The 23,367-nt window shown below is 45.0% G+C and overlaps 1 protein-coding gene across 1 annotated transcript in view; it reads right to left on the bottom strand.

The window, feature by feature from the left end:
• Positions 1–23,367, bottom strand: part of LOC115162271 (protein unc-79 homolog) — a 51,930-nt gene that overhangs the window by 6,000 nt on the left and 22,563 nt on the right. The window contains exons 17-43 of the mRNA XM_029713420.1: positions 21,673–21,816; positions 19,906–20,121; positions 19,365–19,592; positions 19,084–19,234; positions 18,713–18,792; positions 18,401–18,549; positions 18,007–18,164; positions 16,805–16,986; positions 16,377–16,578; positions 15,975–16,154; positions 15,413–15,481; positions 14,540–14,877; positions 14,089–14,271; positions 13,690–13,852; positions 8,959–9,108; positions 8,190–8,811; positions 7,336–8,003; positions 6,483–6,584; positions 3,572–3,688; positions 3,350–3,452; positions 3,092–3,232; positions 2,923–2,961; positions 2,621–2,733; positions 2,438–2,523; positions 1,482–1,655; positions 1,314–1,382; positions 131–241 (exon numbers count right to left, since the gene is read on the bottom strand). Coding sequence (XP_029569280.1) covers positions 131–241; positions 1,314–1,382; positions 1,482–1,655; positions 2,438–2,523; positions 2,621–2,733; positions 2,923–2,961; positions 3,092–3,232; positions 3,350–3,452; positions 3,572–3,688; positions 6,483–6,584; positions 7,336–8,003; positions 8,190–8,811; positions 8,959–9,108; positions 13,690–13,852; positions 14,089–14,271; positions 14,540–14,877; positions 15,413–15,481; positions 15,975–16,154; positions 16,377–16,578; positions 16,805–16,986; positions 18,007–18,164; positions 18,401–18,549; positions 18,713–18,792; positions 19,084–19,234; positions 19,365–19,592; positions 19,906–20,121; positions 21,673–21,816 — 4,938 coding nt within the window. The remainder of the gene's footprint in view (positions 1–130; positions 242–1,313; positions 1,383–1,481; positions 1,656–2,437; positions 2,524–2,620; positions 2,734–2,922; positions 2,962–3,091; positions 3,233–3,349; positions 3,453–3,571; positions 3,689–6,482; positions 6,585–7,335; positions 8,004–8,189; positions 8,812–8,958; positions 9,109–13,689; positions 13,853–14,088; positions 14,272–14,539; positions 14,878–15,412; positions 15,482–15,974; positions 16,155–16,376; positions 16,579–16,804; positions 16,987–18,006; positions 18,165–18,400; positions 18,550–18,712; positions 18,793–19,083; positions 19,235–19,364; positions 19,593–19,905; positions 20,122–21,672; positions 21,817–23,367) is intronic.

Genomic DNA, 23,367 nt, shown 5'->3' with positions numbered 1-23,367 from the left:
ATGTAAAAATGTAAAATAAAGCAACAAATGTGATCAAATTAATCCTACATCTGTACCAATTTTTTTGTTTGTTTTACATAATAAACAAATATACTAATATCAAATGTAAGCTAACCTGTACATATCTTACCTTATTGAAGGCTTTGTAGCAGAGGCCACACAGCTCCACCAGGTAAGAGAGACTGAACACTCCATACTGGATGACAAAGCTCAGCAGTTTGGAGAAGGGCTCCAGTAAGCTCTGAGGAAGAAGAGGAAGAGATGGAGTTAAGGGTCAATGCCTGGAGGGTGGGTGAGGGGATCTTACCACACCAGTGGTTTTGTTATATTTTCTGCTCATTCCAAATGAGTAAGACTTCTGGGTTCAGTCAAGCAAATGACAGTCAATGTGAGTGAGCTGTTCACTGACCACTGAACAAGATCTCAAATCAAATCTAAAGGTTATTTGTTGTAGACTTAACCATGCAATTCTTTCTGACGAGCGCTTCCCAATGATGCAGAGTTAGAAAATGATCATAATAAAAAGATAAATAGTAACACGAATAATAAAATGCTCAATGGAGGCAGTATCAATACCAGATCAATGTGGAGGAATATGAGGTAGATACTATATGTACATGAATGCAGGGTAAAGTGACTAGGCATCAGGATAGATAATAATAATAATAAAACAAAGAACAGAGGTGTGTTGTGTCGGTATGCGCATGTGTGTTTGTTGTGTGTGTGTGTGTGTGTGTGTGTGTGTGTGTGTGTGTGTGTGTGTGTGTGTGTGTGTGTGTGTGTGTGTGTGTGTGTGTGTGTGTGTGTGTGTGTGTGTGTGTGTGTGTGTGTGTGTGTGTGTGTGTGTGTGTGTGTGCATAATGTTGTGAATGTGTGTGGGTTTAGTGTGTCAGTGTAGTGTGTGTATATATAGTGTGTATATATAGTCTTGTGAGTGTTCATTGAGTCAGTTCAAGATAGTCCGGGTAGCCATCAGTTAACTATTTCGCACACTTATGGTTTGTAGAAGGTGTTTCGGAGACTGTTGGTCCGAGAGCCAATGCTCAGGTAACATTTGCCAGACGGTAGCTGAGTGAACTGTCAGTCCATGGCTTGGGCACCTGGAGTATTTTGGCAATTTTCCGGGCCTTCCTCTGATCTGACATAACTGAATGCTATCAGGTCTAAGTCATTTTATTTAAAGAGTCAGAATGTAACCAATCATAACCTGCTCAGGGCCTGGGATAGTGGTATTTCTGACACTCAAATGAAGACTGACCTCACCATTTGGTTAGTAGTCTTAATGTATATCAAGCACACACAGACAGACTCACCCGGGTTGCACTTGTGGTGGGGATCTTCAACAGGCAAATGATGATCCTCAAACTGGAGTCCAGGGGACACTGAGAGAGACGTCATCAAATTCTTCATAAGGCTATAGCTCTATATTGATCAGTCAAAAAACAGTCAATGCAGCCTATATGCAGAGCGAGGTCCAGTACCTTCAGAGGCAGCACAGAGGGTAGTTTAGTGAGGAAGGTCTGGAACTGATTGCAGATGGTGGTCCACAAATTGCTGGGGGAGTCCATGGGCAGGGCCTCCATGAAGGTGGCAATGTTCTCCAGGCAGTGCAGCATGGTGCCCCCTGCTGGTAGACTCTTCTTGTTGTTCAGACCCTGAGGACAGTGGCATAAATGATAACAGGGTTACAATTTATTGCCATAGAGCCCTTACAAGCTGTTACATTATTGTTTAAAAATATATTCTAAAAGTGGTTTGGACTATTGATTGTTATGAGCCAAAGGAGTGAACTGAGATAGACTATCATAAGTGCTATTGCTTTAACATTGTAACAGTGCAAGATTGCTAAATAAAACAAACCAAGTTAATAGTGCAGAGTAAATATTTTAATAACCATGCAGAGGCATGCTCTTCAGCAGTATTCATTATCTGCTTTAGTATCATGCTATCCAAACAGCAGTGTTAGTCTTGTCAACTTTTACAAGAGCTCCTCCTGCTGGATACATGATGAAAGTGAAGATTTTTCTTGAGATTCAAGACAGGGCTCGATTCAATTCAAGATCTGGAAGATGTGCGTTGTAGCGCGATTGAAATGTAAAGGTCATTTCCGATAGAGCCGACATACGCAGCATTTACTATGAATGCGGAAACATTGCTTTTAATGTCAACCGCGTTATAACGCTGATCTTCTGCATTACTGATTGAATCAAATAAAAATGTATTTGTCACATTCGCCGAATACAACAGGTGGAGACCTTGAAATGCTTACTTACAAGCCCGTAACCAACAATGCAGTTTTAAGAAAATAGAGTTAAGAAAATATTTACTAATTAAAGTTAAAAATAAAATATAAAGCCCATACACAAACACACACCGCATAGTACCTTCAGCCAAGTGCTGAGCTTTAAGCATTACACTAAGCAGGAAAACGTCCCACCTCCAGCAGCTGATTCAGTGCAGCCACAGAACTCAGTTCATTAAAATCAATCAGGGACAAGGCCAACGTTCTCAGAAAACCTCCATCTGAAAATGCACAGAAAAGAATGAGGGTAAAGATCCAACCATGACCCTCGGAGAGCTGCTCCTAACAGGAGACATATTGTGGTGTGTATGAGTAGACCTTTGATGTTGCTCTGGAAGAGCTGGGGCAGGATGCCATTGGGGGCCAGCTGATGGAACACACAGCGGAGGAACTGCTTAGCCACACCTGCTGCGTTGCCAGGGATCAACATGCTACACCAACAGAGACATCAACACACATAGAACGTCTGCACCTCATGTTGGCATATATTCTCATTTGAATACAGCCAGCGAACAAGAATACAGCCAGCGTGAACAAATCATCAGCATCCACATTACACCTGAGTTTAGCACACACAATATAATAATATACTTAGTATGTCTGGTTGTGATGTGTCATACCTCTCAGCTTGCCCAGAGAAATTAGCACTAGATGCCAGCCTGAAAGACACAAATCTGAATTTAACAATGGAGACATGACAGAGAGTGTGCAAAAATGTTACTGAACAATCAGGTTTGGGTATGAGGATGTATAATAGGGTTGGTGCAGGAGCTGCTGTAGTTGCCAGACCTGCCCACAGACTGCAGGATGTCCAGCAGCAGTGGAGCAGCTTGGTCAGGGCTGAGGTGGATGAACATGGAGAGCACCACCACTGCCAGGCCCAGGGTCTCCTCATCATACTCCTCTAGCACTGCACCACAGTCACGACACCTGTGTGACCACACAGTATTATCATTAATAACACTAAATAACCATTCATGTATACAGTGTCTGCGATCCTGAATGACACACCAGTCAGTGTTAGTGGTTGGCGGTAGGTTCCCTCACCTGTCAGTCATGGTGGTGGGCTGGTCGTCAATGAACTCCTCAGGGGCAGGCACAAACATGCTGACTGTACTGGGGGCAGATAGGAGGCTGGTCTTGGTGGGGCCTGTAGAAAGAAACACTAAAATCAGCACAGCCAAACCCAATCAAGCACAGTCATTAAAAATCTGTTTTGATGTTTTTCCCTCTGGAGAGGTGGACTAGAGATAGTTAGCAGTGACTGACCTGTCTCCCAGGTGCTGATGTTGTGAGGGGCACTGGACTGGTGCTCCAGCTGTCTCTTCATCAGCTGGCTCATGGTTAGAGCTCCCAACGAGCCTCGCTTTGCCTGACGGTACTGAGCTGGGGGTGCGACAAACACACACCCAAAGGATTGAGCTGCCTGGTACTTTCCCTCTATCTCCACTATTTTAATTTCAGTGTCTGGTTTACTTAAAGGGCAACTCCACCACTTTTCAACCTCATTTTCATTATCTCCAGCACAATGCCAGTGCCAACATATGTGACAATGGTGCATTTCTACCTTGGGCTAGAAACTCGTTGCAGGTTTTGAGAATCCCTGTTTTTTTACTTTTAATCCTACCCTGTGATGTCACAGAGAATAATTGTTTTAGGACCTTTCTTCTTATATTTTTAACCACTGATCATAGAAATATGCTGTTTTCACATGTAACCCTTTTCAGGAAACTAGGCGTGTGTCGCATGTCACTACTTCACTGGAGCACCATTTGAACATAAACTTTTTTGGGTCAGAAATGCCTTCTGGAACATGTGAACTTTCATGTGCCTTAATAACAAACTTGTATGCCATCTGTAAATACAAATAAAATTGTTAAATTACGAGTCTAGTTGGTTTAGCCATGGAAAAAGTCAGCAGCCTCCCGAGTGGCGCAGTGGTCTAAGGCACAGCATAGCAGTGCTAGCTGTGCCACTAGAGATTCTGGGTTCGAGTCCAGGCTCTGTTGCAGCCGGCCGCGACCGGGAGGCCCATGGGGCGGCGCACAATTGGCCCACCGTCGTCTGGGTTAGGGGAGGGTTTGGCCGGCAGGGATATCCTTGTCTCATTGCGCACTAGTGACTCCTGGGGCGGGCTGGGTGCAGTGCACGCTGACATGGTCGCCAGGTGTACATGTTTCCTCTGACACATTGGTGTGGCTGGCTTCTGGGTTGGATGGGCATTGTCTCAAGAAGCTGTGTGGCTTGGTTGGGTTGTGTTTCGGAGGATGCATGGCTCTTGACCTTTGCCTCTCCTGAGTCAGTATGGGAGTTGCAGTGATGAGACAAGACTGTAACTACTACCATTTGGATACCATGAAATTGGGGAGAAAAAAGGGGTGAAAATACAAAAAAATAAGAAAAAGCCAGCAACCTTTCTGCTAGCCATGATTGGCTGAGATAATGAAGGGCTGGACATGCTGAGAGATGAGTTTGGATTGGTCTGCCATGTAGCACCTTTCTGTCTATAATAGGTAATCCTTTCTAACGCTGCATTTTTGAAAGATTTCACGTAGTAGAACTGCAAAAGTGTTGCTCTCCAATTTCTGGAGGACCGAGTTTTGAAATCAGTGGAATTAGAGGGTTTGATTGTAAATATGCAGACGGAGTCGAAAAAATAACACACAGAAGGCTGTTGTATAAAACACCTGTCTCTGGATTACATCTTCAAACTAAGGGCAACCATGGCATCCGTGACAGAGAGGGTGAAGCGTCCATCCATGTATACGGGTAAGAGAGTCTAGCTAGCTACATTTTCAGATATTACATGGTTCTAATTTTGTCAGAAAGTCATTTTCATTTCAAGTTAAAGTGTACTGTAGGGTAGTAACGTTATGAGTTGGGATTATGGTTCATTGTTTAGCTAGCTAGCTACATGTCTAAACAAAATACTCCACTATGCAAGTACCTATTTCAATAAAATGTTTATGATGTCACTGCGACAACTGTCGCTGGCAGCTGATAAATTCGCTCTGGCAACCTATGCCAATTTCAGAGTACTTTCGTCTGAGTGTGCCAAAGCGCAAAATAACAAATTTATGAACGCTCAACACCTGTTGAATATGGCTGGTGTTAGTAAACGTTGGCAAATTTTTTTTATTAAATTGTAGCCAGCAGCACAGTTGCAGTCGCCAACGCTCTGGTTAACATGAAAACAGCCTAATCAGCTCTGCTAGCTCTGCAAGTAAAATGGTCAGAGTGAGATGTTCTCTCATTGGTGTTTGGAAGTAGCTAGCCAAAGTTAGCCAGTTAGCTTGGGTGCTTGACTGCTGTTGTTAGGTCAGAACGCTCGGATCAACCCTACTTTTTGTCCAGAGCGTCCTGCCAATCTGACAATGCTCTGAGTTTACGAACACCCAGAGCACACTCTGGCACTCCAGATAAACATTTTTGACACACCCGTAGCATAAACCAGCCTTTAGTCTTGAAATCTATGGTTGTTTAATACATGGCCTCACATGTGAATCCTTAAAGAGATGGGTGGGGCTAAAGCTTAAAAGGGTGTGAACAATGCCGAATGGGTGTAGACAAAGAAGGTACCAAAACATTCAAGGGCCATTTTCTCAAAAGTGAGGTTACAAGTTTATCAACTTTCAAAGCAGAATTACTTTCCCATTGTTCCTCAACTGCAGTGTATGGTATACCATTTTCTAGCTCTGAGTCTCTACTTTTATCTAACGTAAAAAAGACAATTTCAAATTTTGCAACATAAGACCAAATCGAACCGGTCGGTCACATAATGTAGACACTGTATTCGTGCTGGAGATGATGAATATGAAGTTGAAAAGTGGTGGAATTGCCCTTTAAAGCAACCGTCAGGAAAATGGGGAGTAGAAGACACTCACAGAGGTAAATATAAAAATGAAATGATTTAATGGCTTAGTTGCGTATATTAATTAATTTATATATAGTCGGATAGGTAGAATCCTGATCTATTGATAAGAAAAAGAAAATAACCCTGAAAAAACTGCACTGGTGTCTTAAACAAAAGGCTGAGAAAAACACTACTAAAAAAAAGTATTTTACACCTTTGAAAGTCAAGGCCAAATGTCTGAACAGTGTAAAGTTCTTGGTGTAATGACCACATCCGTGTTTTGGGGTGATTTAAACACATGACAATGTGGAAGTATTTGGATCCTACTTGATACTGAAGAGCGGTTGCTTGTTTCTGGGATAGCAGCTTCAAGGGTGGGGGCTGAGGCGGATTCCCGTGGCTTTTCCAGGGTAGACAGAACTTTGTGATCTGCAAGGCAATGTGGGTGAGTGATGGGGCGGAATAGTGTCTGCTTCAGCATCTCAGCCTCCTTCTTACCTCACATGTAGACAACTGGTTAGCGCATGGGATGTTGCAGACACCCAACGCCAATACAAATGTAGTGTTGAGCTACAAGTAATTAACTGCAAGTATACATTGAGTCCTAGTGCAAGAGCAATCTAAAATGAAGATGTGGTTTATTGATGTACTATTTAGTAAAAAAAGAAATTGCCTTCTCATTTAGGCTATTACTAGTTCTTATATGGACAGCTATTTATGGAAAGTGTGTTGCAGTAATTTGAAGGCGCTGTACTGATATTTACTTATCGGTTTCTCAGACTTTCTTTTACAGTAGGCTTTTCAGAAGTTTACCATGGGTTGGAATGGGAAAAGGGAGAGACAAAGCCACACCACAGGACAGGAAACAGCAATGGTGACCAGTTGACTAAAGATTGGAGGTAGCATGGATATATGTGGTTCTGCACTTCTAAGCAGACACTTCAGTAGAAAACTTATTTTATAAATTATTTTATCAATCAATTTATCATATCCCATAAGCCCCCTCAAACCTTAGAGACGTCGTCACTGAAACACACATACGTCCAAAGGCACATTGTGCATGAAGTCAGCATACTTATCTCAGGGGCACAGAAAAGGATACAGCAGCTGTAAGTCCATACAGAGGGACCCCTCTCTCTGGACTTCGGCTCCTGTCTCCCCTGACCCTGATCTCTCTTACCTGTGTCAGTGGGCTGCTCACCCAGCTTGTCCAGGGTGTTGAAGGAGATGTCCAGGTACTCTCTCTGGATGGCGCTCACAGCTATCTTCCTCTGTTTGCGTTGCCGGGGAACTATCTGGATCTTAAACTCTGCCTCGTCATTCTCATCATCATCAGGTTTAAAGTCACTGTCATCAAGGTCCTCATCATCTTCTTCATAATATTCCTCTTCATCGTTGTTGTTCCCCTCCAGAGAGGTGAGGGGTTCAACTGTGTCCTCAGGGATGTCCAGGAAGATCATCCTGCCAGAGGGACTGGTCCCCAGACCCACCCCTGCCTTCAAGTCCTCAGGATGCACAAAGTCATCCAGGGAGGTGTCAGGGACAGCAGGGGTCTTCCTCAGCAGGTCCCTCTTCTGTTGTAAGCTGAGAGTCATGGGGCTCTCCAGGCCAGGGTGCTCCGACCAGTCAGGCAGCTCCAGGGAGGTGGTGGGGGTTGCATAGCGTGGCCTCCTCTGTAGAGGCTGTTGGGGGCTTTCTTTTGATGGGGAGTCTGTGGTCCTCTTCTCCTTAGAACAGTCGTCCACGCTCACCTGCACCATGGGGGACAGGCACACGGTACTGCTGCTGGCAGGGGAGGCAGTGGGCCTGGCAGGGGAGGCAGCAGACCTGGCAGGGGAGGCAGGGGGCCTGGCAGGGGAGGCAGCAGGCCTGGCAGGGGAAGCAGGGGGCCTGGCAGGGGAAGCAGGGGGCCTGGCAGGGGAGGCAGCAGGCCTGACAGGGCAGGCAGCAGACCTGGCAGGGGAGGCAGGGGGCCTGGCAGGGGAGGCAGCAGGCATGGCAGGGGAAGCAGGGGGCCTGGCACTCCCATTCAACCTGGGGCCCATCACCATGTTCAGGTCAAACTCCTCGTCACTCTCCACGATCCTCAGTGGTGGTAGGGGCTCAAACACCAGGGAGTCGCTGTCAGACATGGAAAGGATGGAGTGCTTCTCTGGGATTGAAGTGCAGTCGGAGGAGAGGTCAATGAGGTCCTGGTCCTCCTTCTCTGCAGAAGAGCCGCCTGTAAGAGGGGAGTCCAAGTCAGCCTTGTCCTCAAACGTCTCCATGCAGCTGAGACGCACCTCTGGGATGACAGGCCTAGAGCAGTCTGAGTGGCCCCCCCGGGTTCCTGAACGGTCCTGGTGGTCACTGCCCTCCGCTCGGCCTGAGGAGCCATCTGACGAGCCCTTCCCGTGGCCCCCTGTCCGCCTGGGGTGGGAGGTAGTGGAGGAGGGGGGCCCGGGGGTACCATGCTGCAGGTCACAGCGGTCTATGCAGGACTTGCGTCGGTGCTCGTCCAAGTTGTAGAGGATGGAGTCAGTGTTGGAAATGTCCAGGGACTTCTGCTTGTGCATGGCCTGCAGACGCTTCTTCCTGGTGCTCTCCTCCCTCACACAGTGCAAGATGTTGTCCTGCACTGCACTGGCCTCACGGTACTCAGACAGCTCAATTTCACCTGACGCAGACAGAGAGAGGATCAAAAGATAGATCATATCTGATTGGGAAAATCTGTGAATGCTCAATTCATGTCAGCGAAAGCATTTAAGTTCAATTAATTTAATTGCTGGATAAAATAGGTCATCCTTTGAGACTATTTTCATACTTTTTTGGGCATTCAGCTCTACCGGCTGGTACTTGACAGACTTGCTGCCACCGATCCTTTTCAGACGGGCGAAGAAGGTCTGAGACTCCTTGTTGCCTGCTCCAGTTGGGGTGTCATGAACGTCAGACTCATCAAATACACTGTCCTCCTCTGAAAAAAACATCATACACATTACAGGTGTAGGATCTTAATTTGATCAGTCTTTTGTTGCTAACTATTTTCTTGCACTGCAGGAAATGCAGATGAGCTTTGTGATTTACATAAATTCACTGAAAACCCACATTAACACACAGTTATATTAACAGTATTGCCTTTTCATGCAGCCTAATTTTTGGCCAGCTAATAACCTTACCACCGATCAAGCAACATTATGGACTAAATTTTAAAATCCTGTTGCTGAAGGATTATTTTCCTGCAACAATATACACTGCTCAAAAAAATAAAGGGAACACTTAAACAACACAATGTAACTCCAAGTCAATCACACTTCTGGGAAATCAAACTGTCCACTTAGGAAGCAACACTGATTGACATTAAATTTCACATGCTGTTGTGCAAATGGAATAGACAACAGATGGAAATTATAGGCAATTAGCAAGACACCCCCAATAAAGGAGTGGTTCTGCAGGTGGGGACCACAGACCACTTCTCAGTTCCTATGTTTCCTGGCTGATGTTTTAGTCACTTTGAATGCTGGCGGTGCTTTCACTCTAGTGGTAGCATGAGACGGAGTCTACAACCCACACAAGTGGCTCAGGTAGTGCAGCTCATCCAGGATGTCACATCAATGCGAGCTGTGGCAAGAAGGTTTTCTGTGTCTGTCAGCGTAGTGTCCAGAGCATGGAGGCGCTACCAGGAGACAGGCCAGTACATCAGGAGACGTGGAGGAGGCCGTAGGAGGGCAACAACCCAGCAGCAGGACCGCTACCTCCGCCTTTGTGCAAGGAGGAGCAGGAGGAGCACTGCCAGAGCCCTGCAAAATGACCTCCAGCAGGCCACAAATGTGCATGTGTCTGCTCAAACGGTCAGAAACAGACTCCATGAGGGTGATATGAGGGCCCGACGTCCACAGGTGGGGGTTGTGCTTACAGCCCAACACCGTGCAGGATGTTTGGCATTTGCCAGAGAACACCAAGAATGGCAAATTCGCCACTGGCGCCCTGTGCTCTTCACAGATGAAAGCAGGTTCACACTGAGCACGTGACAGACGTGACAGAGTCTGGAGACGCCGTGGAGAACGTTCTGCTGCCTGCAACGTCCTCCAGCATGACCGGTTTGGCGGTGGGTCAGTCATGGTGTGGGGTGGCATTTCTTTGGGGGGCCGCACAGCCCTCCATGTGCTTGCCAGGGGTAGCCTGACTGCCATTAGGTACCGAGATGAGATCCTCAGACCCCTTGTGAGACCATATGCTGGTGTGGTTGGCCCTGGGTTCCTCCTAATGCAAGACAATGCTAGACCTCATGTAGCTGGAGTGTGTCAGCAGTTCCTGCAAGAGGAAGGCATTGATACTATGGACTGGCCCGCCCGTTCCCCAGACCTGAATCCAATTGAGCACATCTGGGACATCATGTCTCGCTCCATCCACCAATGCCACGTTGCACCACAGACTGTCCAGGAGTTGGCGGATGCTTTAGTCCAGGTCTGGGAGGAGATCCCTCAGGAGACCATCCGCCACCTCATCAGGAGCATGCCCAGGCATTGTAGGGAGGTCATACAGGCACGTGGAGGCCACACACACACTACTGAGCCTCATTTTGACTTGCTTTAAGGACATTACATCAATGTTGGATCCGCCTGTAGTGTGGTTTTCCAATTTAATTTTGAGTGTGACTCCAAATCCAGACCTCCATGGGTTGATAAATTGGATTTCCATTGATTATTTTTGTGTGTTTTTGTTATCAGCACATTCAACTATGTAAAGAAAAAAGGATTTAATAAGATTATTTCATTCATTCAGATCTAGGATGTGTTATTTTAGTTTTCCCTTTATTTTTTGAGCAGTGTAGGTTAAATTAAGATCCTACATCTGTATTTTTGGGCTTTGACGGAGACTTGGATCACCCAAATCACTACTCCAGCTGCTCTCTCTTAATTTCTCTCATAGTCCAAGAGCATCTGGTCATCGTGGTAGGAATCTCCTAAATGGAGATTTTCTCTTTTCTCCCTCTCTCACCTGTCCATCTCCTCATTTGAATTCCACTCAAGCTTAACATTGTTGTCATCTACCACCTACCAGGTGTCCTTAGAGAGTTCCTCAATGAGCTTGAAACCTTGATAAGCTAATTTCCTGATGATGGCTCACTGCTCTTTGTACTTGATGACTTCAACCTCCTGACATCTGCCTTCGATTAATTTCTTTCCAACCCTCTTTCCCCTCCTTGCCTCTTTTGACCTCACCCTTTCCCAGTGCCCTCCCACTCACAAGACAGACAATATGCTTGACCTCATCTTTACTAGATGCTGTTCGCCTACTAATCTCACTGCAACCCTCCTCCAGGTCTCTGATCACTACTTTGTTTCCTTTTCTCTCCCTCTTCTCCAACCCTAACCACTCAGCCCCTACCCAGATGGTCATGCGCCGTCGCAATCTTCGCTCTCTCTCTCCCACTACTTTTTCCTCTTCTATTCTATCATCTCTCCCTTCTGCTAAATCCTTCTCACTCCTGTCTCCTGATTCTGCCTCTTGGACCCTACTCTGCATGCAGCTGAGCGAACATTTTGGAAAACTAAACTTCCGGAGGATCTATCATCCTTTCACTCCTTCCTCTCTACCTTCTCTTCCTCTGTATCCGCTGCTAAAGCTACTTTCTATTACTCTCAATTTTGAGCTTCTGCTACTAACCTTGGAAACTCTTTTCCACCTTCTTCTCCCTCCTTAATCCTCCACCGCCTCCTCCTCCCTCCTCCCTCTCTGCAGACAACTTTGTCAACCACTTTGTCAACCACTCCTCATTCACTCAGCCAATTGAGTCCTCTGGTCCCACTCACACAGAAGTACCCTACGCCTTAGTCTCTTTCTCCCATCTCTCTCCAGATGAAATCCTGCGACTAATGAAGTCCGGCTGCCCGACGACTTGCTCGCTCGACTCCATCCCCTCCTCCCTTCTCCAGACCATCTCTGGAGACCTTTTCCCATTCCTCACTTCCCTCATCAACTCATTCCTGACCACTGGCTGCGTCCCCTCTGACTTCAAAACGGCCCGAGTCCCTCCCCTCCTCAAGAAACCTACACTCGACTCCTCTGGCATCAAAATCTACAGACCGGTATCCCGTCTTTCTTTTCTTTCCAAAACACTTGAGCGTGCTGTCTCTGACCAACTCTCTCGCTATCTCTCTCAGAACAATCTTCTTGATCCTAACTAGTCAGGCTTCAAGACAGGTCATTCAACCGAAACTGCTTTTCTCTTTCAAGGAGGCTCTCCGCACTGCCAAAGCCTACTCTTTCTCCTCTGTTCTCATCCTCCTAGATCTATCCGCTGCCTTTGATACCATGAACCATCAGATACTCCTCTCCACCTTCTCAGGGCTGGGTGTCTCAGGCTCTGCACACTCTTGGATTGTATCCTACCTGGCAGGCCGATCCTACAAGATGACGTGGAGAGGATCTGTGTCTGCACCACATACTCTCACTACTGATGCCCAGCAGGGCTCGGTTCTAGGTCATCTCCTCTTCTCTCTATACACCAAGTCATTCAGAGCTGTCATATCCTCCTTCATGCTCTACAACGTCCAAAGAATACGACCCTACCTCACACAGGAAGAGGCGCAGGTCCTAATCCAGGCACTTGTCATCTCCCGTCTGGACTACTGCAACTTGCTGTTGGCTGGGCTCCCCGTTTGTGCTATCAAACCCCTGCAACTTTTGCAGAATGCCGCAGCGGTTTTCAACCTTCCCAAGTTCTCGCATGTCATCCCGCTCCTCCGCACACTCCACTGGCTTCCAGTCAAAGCTTGCATCCACTACAAGACCATGGTATTGCCTACGAAGCAGCAAGAGGAACTGCCCCTCACTACCTTCAGAGCTCCCGAGTGGACTGCATCTCAGGCACTGCATCTCAGAGGCGTCACTACAGACCCTGGTTTGATTCCAGGCTGTATCACAACCGGCCGTGATTGGGAGTCCCACAGGGCGGTGCACAATTGGCCCAGTGTCGTCCGGGTTAGGGTTTGGCTGGGGTAGGCCATCATTGTAAATAAGAATTTGTTCTTAACTGACTTGCCTAGTTAAATAAAGGTTAAATGCTGAAACCCTACACCCCAATCCGAGCACTCCGTTCTGCTAACTCTGGTCTCTTGGCCCTCCCACCCCTACAAGAGGGCAGCTTCCACTCAGCCCAGTCCAAGCTCTTTGTCGTGGCACCCCAATGGTGGTACCAGCTTTCCCCCTGAAGCTAGGATAGCAGAGTCCTTGCCCATATTTCCGAAAACATTTGTAACCCTACCTCTTCAAAGAGTATGTTAAATCATCCCACAGCACCACCCTCGCATCCCCTCCTCACTTTATTGAGGAAAATGTACTTACTATGACTGTGATATGTGGTTGTATCACCTAGCTATCTTAAGATAAATACACTAACTGTAAGTAGCTCTGGATAAGAGCGTCTGCTAAATGTCTAAAATGTAATGTAAATGTAATGTATGTCCAAAACTCTTAATTCTTATTACTGATTAATTTCAAATAAAAGGCTATATTTACAATCCAGGCATGCGATAATCTCTGTTGTCCCCACCTTTCTCTTTCTCGTTGTAGCGGCTGATGTTGGAGTTGTCACTATAGAGGGGTCCAGCAGTGGCATGGGGTCTACAGCTGTGGTACTGGGCATTCAGGGTGTTGATGGTGATGTGGATCAGGTGCAGAACCCCTTTACTCACATCCATGTCCCTGTAGGGGTACTGAGACCACACACAGGATCGGGTAAGAGAGTACAAAGGTAGTACAGGGTAAGAGAGAGTACAGGGTAAGAGAGTACAAAGCAACTTAATATATATTAATTAGTTGTCCTCAATATTACATTTTCACAAGTACAGGTAATCAATTATAGACACACTGCATCTATAAAGTTTACAATGTAAACACATTCACATAGTGAATAAGATTTCATTATATTCCAACTGTGGGTGGTGTGTACCTTGTAGAGGATGACCAGCAGGGCTTTGAGCCACATCTGTCTGATGTGTGGCTGCAGGGCCCAGAGAGAGCAACGCGGCGGCTGCTGGAAGTAGTGTCTGAGCTGGGGGCAGGTGCAGTACTTCAACACCTGGACCACCAGGGGGAGCAGCTGCTTCCCCAGCCCAATGTTGTAGTCCATCACCTGGAGGAGATATCACATCACACCTGGTTCTTCTTGATGCTTGACAGATTGGCATAATTCACATCATTCAGCAGCAGCAACACAATACTTAAAACTTTACAGTGGGAAACAAACTGAAAAACTCCCATCTTTCATTTACTCCCAACTGAAGCAGGATTTTTCTCGGGATTAAACTCCAGATTTACTCAAGGATTGTCTTTAAAACAAATGTCGGAACTAGTACAGCATTAACTCAGAGTCATTTATAGGGTTAATGATAACCTCTGACCTGTGCGATGCCAGCGATGAAAGCATTGAAGCAGGTGGAGGTCCTCATCTTTTGCGGTGCGATCATGAAGCAACCCTCCTGCTGGTCATAGCCCAGTAGCACATACAGGTGGCGCTTCACCGAGTTGAAGGCCTTGGCACTGCCGATGTCTGCCTCGGCACTGCTCTTGTCTTTGGCCATGAACTTCATGAGTACCATGATGAGCTGGTGCACCGTCTGGTGATCTATCCCAGCATCCTCTGGGAGCAGGTCCCTGATGACCGAGTCGTCCTCCGGTGAGGGGCTGTGGCCTTGGAGAGGGGCCGAAGCATCAGGGTTAAAAGGCGGGAGGAAACGTGCTGCCGATAGGGGAGCGGATGGAGAGGAGAGGGGCGGTGAAGCAGGAGAACAAAGCTCGGGGGAGGGTACGACAGTCATCTAACTTGGTCTACATTTGGCAGGGTGATTACATATATGGACGTCACTTTAACATAGTCATGGAATATGTAAAATGCAAACAGAAAATGTGACAAGCTATCAAGATAGCAAGAGTAACAGTTTTCTCCAATTCCAACATTGTTTGTTTTTAAGACTAAAAAAGAACGGACTACCCACTGGGCACAGATGTCAGTTCAACGTCTACTCCACATTGGTTCAACGTAATTTCATTGAAATGACGTGGGAACAACATTGATTCAACCAGTGTATGCCCAGTGGGTATCTATGAATTTTGGATGAAAAGCAATGAATGTCAATGAAGAGCAAACATTGCTTTTTCATCAAGTTTCCTGATGCCCATCAACTTTATCAGTAGCCATAAGTTAGTCATATGATGCGATTATGCTGAAGGGAATGTTGATCTGTTTCTGTATTTAGATTTGGGTTGTTATTTACCTGGCAGGACTTTCTCTATCATATCTCCCAGAGTCGGGGCAGAGTGCTCTTGCCTCGTAAGCCTTAAAGCTAAAAACCACACATGAAGAATGCAATTTAGGAGAATGTTCTTGGGAGGTAGCACAGGACACAAGTCTGAGCTTCCAGATAACCCTATACATCCCAATGTCTCACATCATTCACATAAAGGGATCCTAATATGTATTTGGATGCTGAGACTTTTCAGAGTTATTCATTAATAATTTAACCTCCACTTGCTTACTCAAGCTCAACAACCACACACAGTCTAAAGCCAACAGTAGACCCCCTCTCCCAGAAACTCAGACCGCATCCTGTGCAGGGTCAATGAGGAAATCACAGAGAAGACAAACCTCTTACCTCCAGCAAGATAACAAATCACTGAGAAAATATGCAATTGAGTGAAACAAACAGGAATAAAGATTTTGTAGGTATACTAACAGAACAGAGAGGTGAATTGATGAAGAGAGAAACAGTAGAAGCATGGGACAGACAAAAGCTGAGACCTACGGACTAGTAGCCTAACCAACCGATGGACACTCACGTAGTCGGTTACACAGAGTCTCTGGGAGGGAGAAGGCTCGCTTGGTTGTGGACGGGCCCTTGATGCTGTCACGGAGGGAACGCACACTCTTCTGGCGGTTCCTGGCAAAGCGCGCCCGTCTGATTTTCCACATCGCTGCATCACTAAGGTTGGCCACGTTTGTACGCACAGCTGTGATGGCTGACAAGGAGAGGCAAGAAAGGAAAGATAAATAACATACATCAATGTGCCTATGTCTCATAACACTTAACACACCTCCACCACACAAACATGAACTGTAATGTTCTGATTTCACAGCTTTATGTTTCCCTACATGGTTGGTTTGTTGTATTGAACATAAGTCATAGTGTAAATTCTATTCTGCAGACTATGTAACTGATAAAATCCCCCAGCTAGGCGTACTGGTGGGAAAAGGGAACTCCTTGTTGCAGTCCAGGTGGAGCTGGGCCTCCAGGGAGAGCGTCTCGAAGCGGTTGACAAAGAACTCCCAGCTGAGGGCAGGGACTTCCTGCTTCAGGTGGTGCAGCATCAGCAGCTTGCTGAGGATGATGGGCCGGTCCCTCACCACCGTGTCGAACTGGAAGTCCAGGCACAGACACAAACCCTGCAGACACACAAACACACATACACAGACATAAACAAGTGTTAGCACTGCACTTACATGTTTTTGTGTTATTCATCAATAAAAACGTGTTTGCTGACTTGCTGCAAAGCAATTTGTCCTCCAGGACAAGAAAGACTCCATACACGTTATCAATTGTCACATGAAAAGTGGTTGTATGGCAGTTTAATAGTATTTATCTTGGCCTAGATAGAGCTCTGTTAGTCACCTGTAGTGCTGGGCTCTTGATGGTGTCCAGCAGCAGCCTGGCGCGTGTGGCCACAGCCGGGTTGACATCCTCCACAGAGGCCAGGAAGCTGCAGAAGGCGTGGGCCAGGGAGTACTTCAGCAGGTGGTTCTTCGTCAAAGAACCAATGTCTAGGAACCGACAGAGCACCGCCACCTTCTCCACTGGGAGTTACCATGACAACACAGACAGGGCACAAGACAACATCTCAGCGCCATGTCACATTTAGTTTGATAGGACACTGCAAAGGATAATGTTAAAAGCAGCATCACTCTAACACTGATGGGTAATGTACAGTGTCACTAGATGGCAGTGTGGAGATATTATTGTAGCCAGATTGCCTGTGGGCCATAGTGATTATTTGGCACCCAACTGGTGTCTTTTTGGGTTGATTTACACAGACAAGTAAATTACCATCTGTTTCAGAATAGCTAATATGAGGCCATAATTAGATAATTAAAATTCATGATCATCATCCTACGGTTCACGTGTGTACACAACCTGTAGCCATGACACATTATTTCCCTTAGCAATTGTTCATGTTATTTTGCAAGCAATATGTAATAAACATCTACTTTCTATGCTGTTTAAAGTCAGAGTCTGTTAAATGATTTAATGTGAATGTAACAGACTGATATTATTATATTATATTCTAATCTGATTTAGTGGGGTTTGGTTAAATGCAGAAGACACATTTCAGTTGAATGCATTCAGTTGTACAACTGACTAGGTATCCCCCTTTCCCTTTCCCTTTATTGGTGCTCTGTGACAATGTCACAATAAAAAAGCAAAAAATGAAATCAAAGATAGATATTTGTATCTAACCTAACTTATATTTAGTAATGATCTACCCTCAGTGTCTACAGTATATTCATGCTGCCAGAGACACTGTCCTCTGACTCTGTCTCAAGGTCACACATTGCTCCTCTCTGCCAATCACAGGGAGAGAAGGATCTGATTAATAATCCCACAATTCCTCTGTGCTGCATGCTAGAGACGCATACTGTAGTAACTAACCATGGTGATGCAGGGAGGAGATGTCTGCAGACAGGGGTTTGTTGGGGGGATTATAGGACAGAGGTGGAGGTCCTCCCCTCATGATTCATTCATATCATCACATACAGTACCCCCCACCCTCCCCCACACACACACACACGTGAGATGGAGGCTCATATATAATTCACCTGCTTCGAAGCGTATCTTCCAGTCCTTGCTGTTAAAGTTGCTGTCCACCAGGTTCCAAAAGATGTCTGCTCCGTGGGAGAGGGAGAGGGCATGCAGAAGCTGGGGCACGGCCAGGGAGGCCAGCTGGCAGAACTCGGACTTCAGCATGGTCCACAGGCTGGAACACACATATCACATTAGACACACACACACACATACCTGGCTGCTCTTCACGTATTTGATGATCAAGTACAACTGACATCAAGATCAACGATTTCAGTTTCTGCATGTAGCTACATCTCATGGCTCAAGGCATGTTTAAAGAAAGTACTAGTAGAGATTTATGTAAACAAACAACAAGCTACGTGTGAAACTGCAGGAGGGGCACCATGCGGTGATGGTGACTTTGCTGACCTGGGAATGAGCATCTTCTCCTGGATGTGGGCCAGGTAATGGGGGTGGTCCTTACGGGCCAGGTACAGACACTCTCCATGGAGACACAGGATCTTCAGACAGTTCAGCATGTTGAACAAGATATCAGGCTCCTCAAACTTAGACATTTCCTACAAAGGGAACAAAAGGTACATTTCCTTTGCTCACTCAGTCTTTTCTAATGAGGATACAGGATTATTGTCTTTGATTAGGCATCTATTATATTGTATAGACAATTTATATCTGTACATGACAAGATCCCTTAACACTGGACAAAGGTGGACTGGCAGGTACCTGCAGAATAGTGTATATTAGCTTGAGAGACACAGGGAGCTGCTGGTAGGAAAACTTCTTATCAGCATTATTCTTCATTGCTGTAAGAGAGAAATCTTTGCTGTAAAAGAGAGAATTCCCCAGCAGAGGAGAAACTATGCAGTGTTTCCTTTTCATGTTGCACGCAGCATCTGAACTGTTACAGAGAAGTGTTCATCTCATATTTTTTTCTTCATTTGGGATTAGATTTTGGTAACGCTGGGGTGTTTACACCTACACAACTGAGAATTGTTCTGCTTGTGTTTCATCAGATCTGTATCAGTACACTGAGATATTCTGTACTCAATCCAAAACCCTTCCAACCCAAGCCTTAGTTTGCCATGGATACATACGTGGGTTGTCAGGAGAGTAACTTTGAATTGTAGGGTTGTCAGTGTGTGTGCTGGCAGGGTTGTCCGCTTCCTCTGCCCCTTGCTTTGTCCGTTGTTCAGGCCCAAACACTTGAGGCAACAGCAATGTGTCCTCCAAGATGTCTGTTGACTCCTATAGTCAAGACACAATAATGTCTACTGACAACCAAATACAGTAAGAATTACAAACCATTGAAAAACAATTGGACCAATTCAGGACATCCTTCATGTTGTTTTTACAGGAGTCTGCTTGTGTGTCTCACCACCAGACGTATCTCCTCCCTGGGGGTGAGTCTCTCCAGGAGCTCACAGCCTAGTTGGTAGCACAAAATGCTGGACTGGCACAGGCTGCATTCCAGGGCCTTCTCGTCCTTCTGACAGGTGTGGGAGCCCCCCCATGGGGCCTGGAAGACGTTGTTGATGATGCCCACAATGTCCTTCCCCAGGCTGCTTTCCAGACCGAGCATCACGCCGTCATCCTGGAGCTCCATCTGGACAAGGACATTGTAGCTGGGTTTATCGTGTCAGTTGCCCTGTCTAGTTGTGTCCATTTTTTTCTATTTGCTTTTTATTTTTTAGATTATGCACTTTGAGATTATTCTGTATAATGGAAAGCGCTTTACAAATGGATGAAATTATTAGTAGTGGTAAGGAAGCACTACAACATTGTTGAACAGGAGAACCCACATAAATAGAAAGTGGGACAGAACTCAGCTTGGTGGCTCTGATGTATTCAATGAGGTATTGTAAAATGTAACAGTACTCTATAATTGAACCTATGTCTGCAGTGTATGGGCTTGCCACCTGTTTGAGGATGAGGTCGAACATGAGAATGAAACAGCCCAGGTTCATGTCATCGTCGTCACAGTCCAGGTCCAGGGCACAGTGTCCCGTAGCATGGCCCAGGTTCTTAAAGGGGCTGCAGTGCAGGGGGCTCCGGAATGGGCTCCGGAACGGACTGGGGAACGGGCTCACAGTGTTGTGCGGCCCAAGATGGCCTGGATCTGAAACCACACTTTCCTAGGGACATGACACACACACACACACACACACACACACACACGTATCATCGTTCCATAATTGTACTGTCATGAGATCTACCCTCCAAGTTATCAAGGTGTATTCAGGTGTAGAAATATACTGTGGATAGATGAGCCAAAGGCTTTAACTTTCACAGATAAATCTGAATGATGGCAGAGCTCAATTAAGCCCCTTAAATAGGACTATATTTAGACTTCAGCAGTAACCAGGGCAACGCACATGCCTGTGGATGGTTGACAATAGAGGGTATCCAGCTAGCATATTTGGTTCCTTGGAAGTTGTAGGAACATACTTTTTTGGTTTCCCATTGGTTCTTGGAACGAAGGCAAGTTCCCTGGCTGGTAAAACTGAACATTTTTTGAACGTTCTGAGAACAGAAGTGAAAATGTTGCCTGTTCTGGGAAGTACATTTTTAGGTTGCAGGGAGGTTCTGAGAATGTTTTATTACGGTTCCCTAAAAGTTTTCCTGGGAGGTTTGATAGGTTATTTTAAGGTAATTAAATAACGTTCTGAGAACGTTTCAATATGACTTTGAATAACACTGCTTGCTTAGGTTAACTGTTTTGAACTCCAATCACAAATAGGACACATGGACATTGATTTGCTTAGGCATTAATCATGCATACACATTTCTTTTTTATTGTTGAATGGCGTCAGGGAGATTGAAACCTATGATATTCTGTTCTCTATCCATGGAATGTAGACATGTTTTTTTTTACTCATATAAAGCTGTTCATTTCAGTCTATTCAAACAGACCCCATTTCAAAGGAAACAAGCACTCATTAAGATCAGGTGTGGCCAATTAGTGGGTGCGGCCTACACACCTGAACACACTTAACAAGACAAAGGATAGAGAGTTTTGTTGATGCTGAGAACAAAATGTATGTTTTTAAATAACATTATTAAAACGTTCTTTGAAAGTTACTAAGGTTTTCTTGTGGTTTTTATGGAAAGTTTTCTTAATGTTCTGAGAACATGACTTTAAATAGAACCACGAGGAAACCTGTAGGAAATGTTATGCTGAAGAATTGAAATTCCCACAAAAGAACATTGTTACTTAACGTTCTCTGAACTATTTGAGAACATTCCCAATGCCAAACCAGTTGGAGAACGTTCCTAGAACATTACCAAAATATGCTTGAACTTTTAGGAAACATTCTGTTAAAGTAATGAAACACCCAGCAAATAATGTTTTTTTGTTTGTTAAGTTCCTTAAATGTGCTGCCAAGCAACCAAGCAACTCTCCTGCACCATTCCCAGAAAGTTGTGGGAAGGTTGTATGCAAAATAACCATAGGCCAACCACACTCTCACCAAGCTCTAAGAAACATATGGTTCTCAGAACATTATGTGCTAGCTGGGTAAATAGATAACAAGCATTTTCAGATTGTGGATGTAAACTGTATAGTTCCTCAGCTCATTTGTTCTGCTCTTACTGTTTCATTGAGAGGAAATTTGAGTGATAATAGCTTATTTCTGTGTAATTTAGGTAGTTTTTCATGGGAGTTGATAACTAGTACGACATCTTACCCTCCGAGCCTCAGTATTTTCACCAGTTAGATCTGAGACTCGAGTCTTTCTCTGATTGGCCAGTTCCTTCACTGAGTTCACCCCGTCAAAGAACATCCCGATCAACAGCTGCAGAGGCACCACAATGTCCAGCTCTGACAACACCTGTGTCCAACCAGACACGCACACACATACACCAACAGGTACACAAACACACAAGAGATCATGCAAAGATGCACACCAAACTCACACACGACACAATGACAACAGGTTTAGGTTAACAGGTTTACACATACACACACACATATAAAACACACAAACAGACAACAGAGACATTAAGAGAGGCAAAAGAGAAGACGTATATAAGCGGATAGAAATGTGGATGTAGTACTTTACATATATTCCTGTAGTATGTGTGACCTAAATACAGTTGAAGTCGGAAGTTTACATACACCTTAGCCAAATACATTTAAACTCAGTTTTCCTGAAACGTAATCTTAGTAAAAATGCCCTGTCTTAGGTCAGTTAGGATCACCACTTTATTTTGAGAATGTGAAATGTCAGAATAATAGTAGAGGCAATGATTTATTTCAGCTTTTATTTCTTTCATCACATTTCCAGTGGGTCAGAACTTTACATACACTCAATTAGTATTTGGTAGCATTGCCTTTAAATTGTTTAAAACCTGTTAGGGATAGGGGGCAGTATTTACACGGCCGGATAAAAAACGTACCCGATTTAATCTGGTTATTACTACTGCCCAGAAACTAGAATATGCATATAATTATTGGCTTTGGATAGAAAACACTCTAAAGTTTCTAAAACTGTTTGAATGGTGTCTGTGAGTATAACAGAACTCATATGGCAGGCCAAAACCTGAGAAGATTCCATACAGGAAGTGTCCTGTCTGACAATTTGTTCTCCTTCTGTGGCATCTCTATCAAAAATACAGCATCTCTGCTGTAACGTGACATTTTCTAAGGCTTCCTTCCATTGGCTCTCAGAAGGCGCCAGAAAGTGGAATGACGTCTCTGCAGTCTCTGGGCGAAAAACAGCAAGAGTTTTTGTGAGTGGTCAGGCAGGGAACAATGACACTGGAGCTGCGTGTGCACGAGACGACTCCATGTTTTTCTTTCAGTCTTTGAATGAATACAACGTCGCCCGGTTGGAATATTATCGCTATTTTACGAGAAAAATAGCATAAACATTTATTTTAAACAGCGTTTGACATGCTTTGAAGTACGGTAATGGAATATTTTGACATTTTTTGTCACGAAATGCGCTCGCGCGTCACCCTTCGGATAGTGACCTCAACGCACAAACAAAACGGAGCTATTTCAATATAACTATGGATTATTTCGAACCAGAACAACATTTGTTGTTGAAGTAGAAGTCCTGGGAGTGCATTCTGACGAAGAACAGCAAAGGTAATCCAATTTTTCTTATAGTAATTCTGAGTTTAGTGAGCACCAAACTTGGTGGGTGTCAAATTAGCTAGCCTGTGATGGCTGAGCTATCTACTCAGAATATTGCAAAATGTGCTTTCGCTGAAAAGCTATTTTAAAATCTGACACCGCGATTGCCTAAAGGAGTTCTGTATCTATAATTCTTAAAATAATTGTTATGTTTTTTGTGAACGTTTATCGTGAGTAATTTAGTAAATTCACCGGAAGTTTGCGGTGGGTATGCTAGTTCTGAACATCACATGCTAATGTA

This window comes from Salmo trutta, chromosome 25 (assembly GCF_901001165.1).
Source record: "Salmo trutta chromosome 25, fSalTru1.1, whole genome shotgun sequence".
In the NCBI taxonomy this organism is placed as follows: domain Eukaryota; kingdom Metazoa; phylum Chordata; class Actinopteri; order Salmoniformes; family Salmonidae; genus Salmo; species Salmo trutta.
The sequence above is the reverse complement of the archived record's forward strand: the minus strand, read 5'-3'. Positions and strand labels throughout refer to the sequence as shown.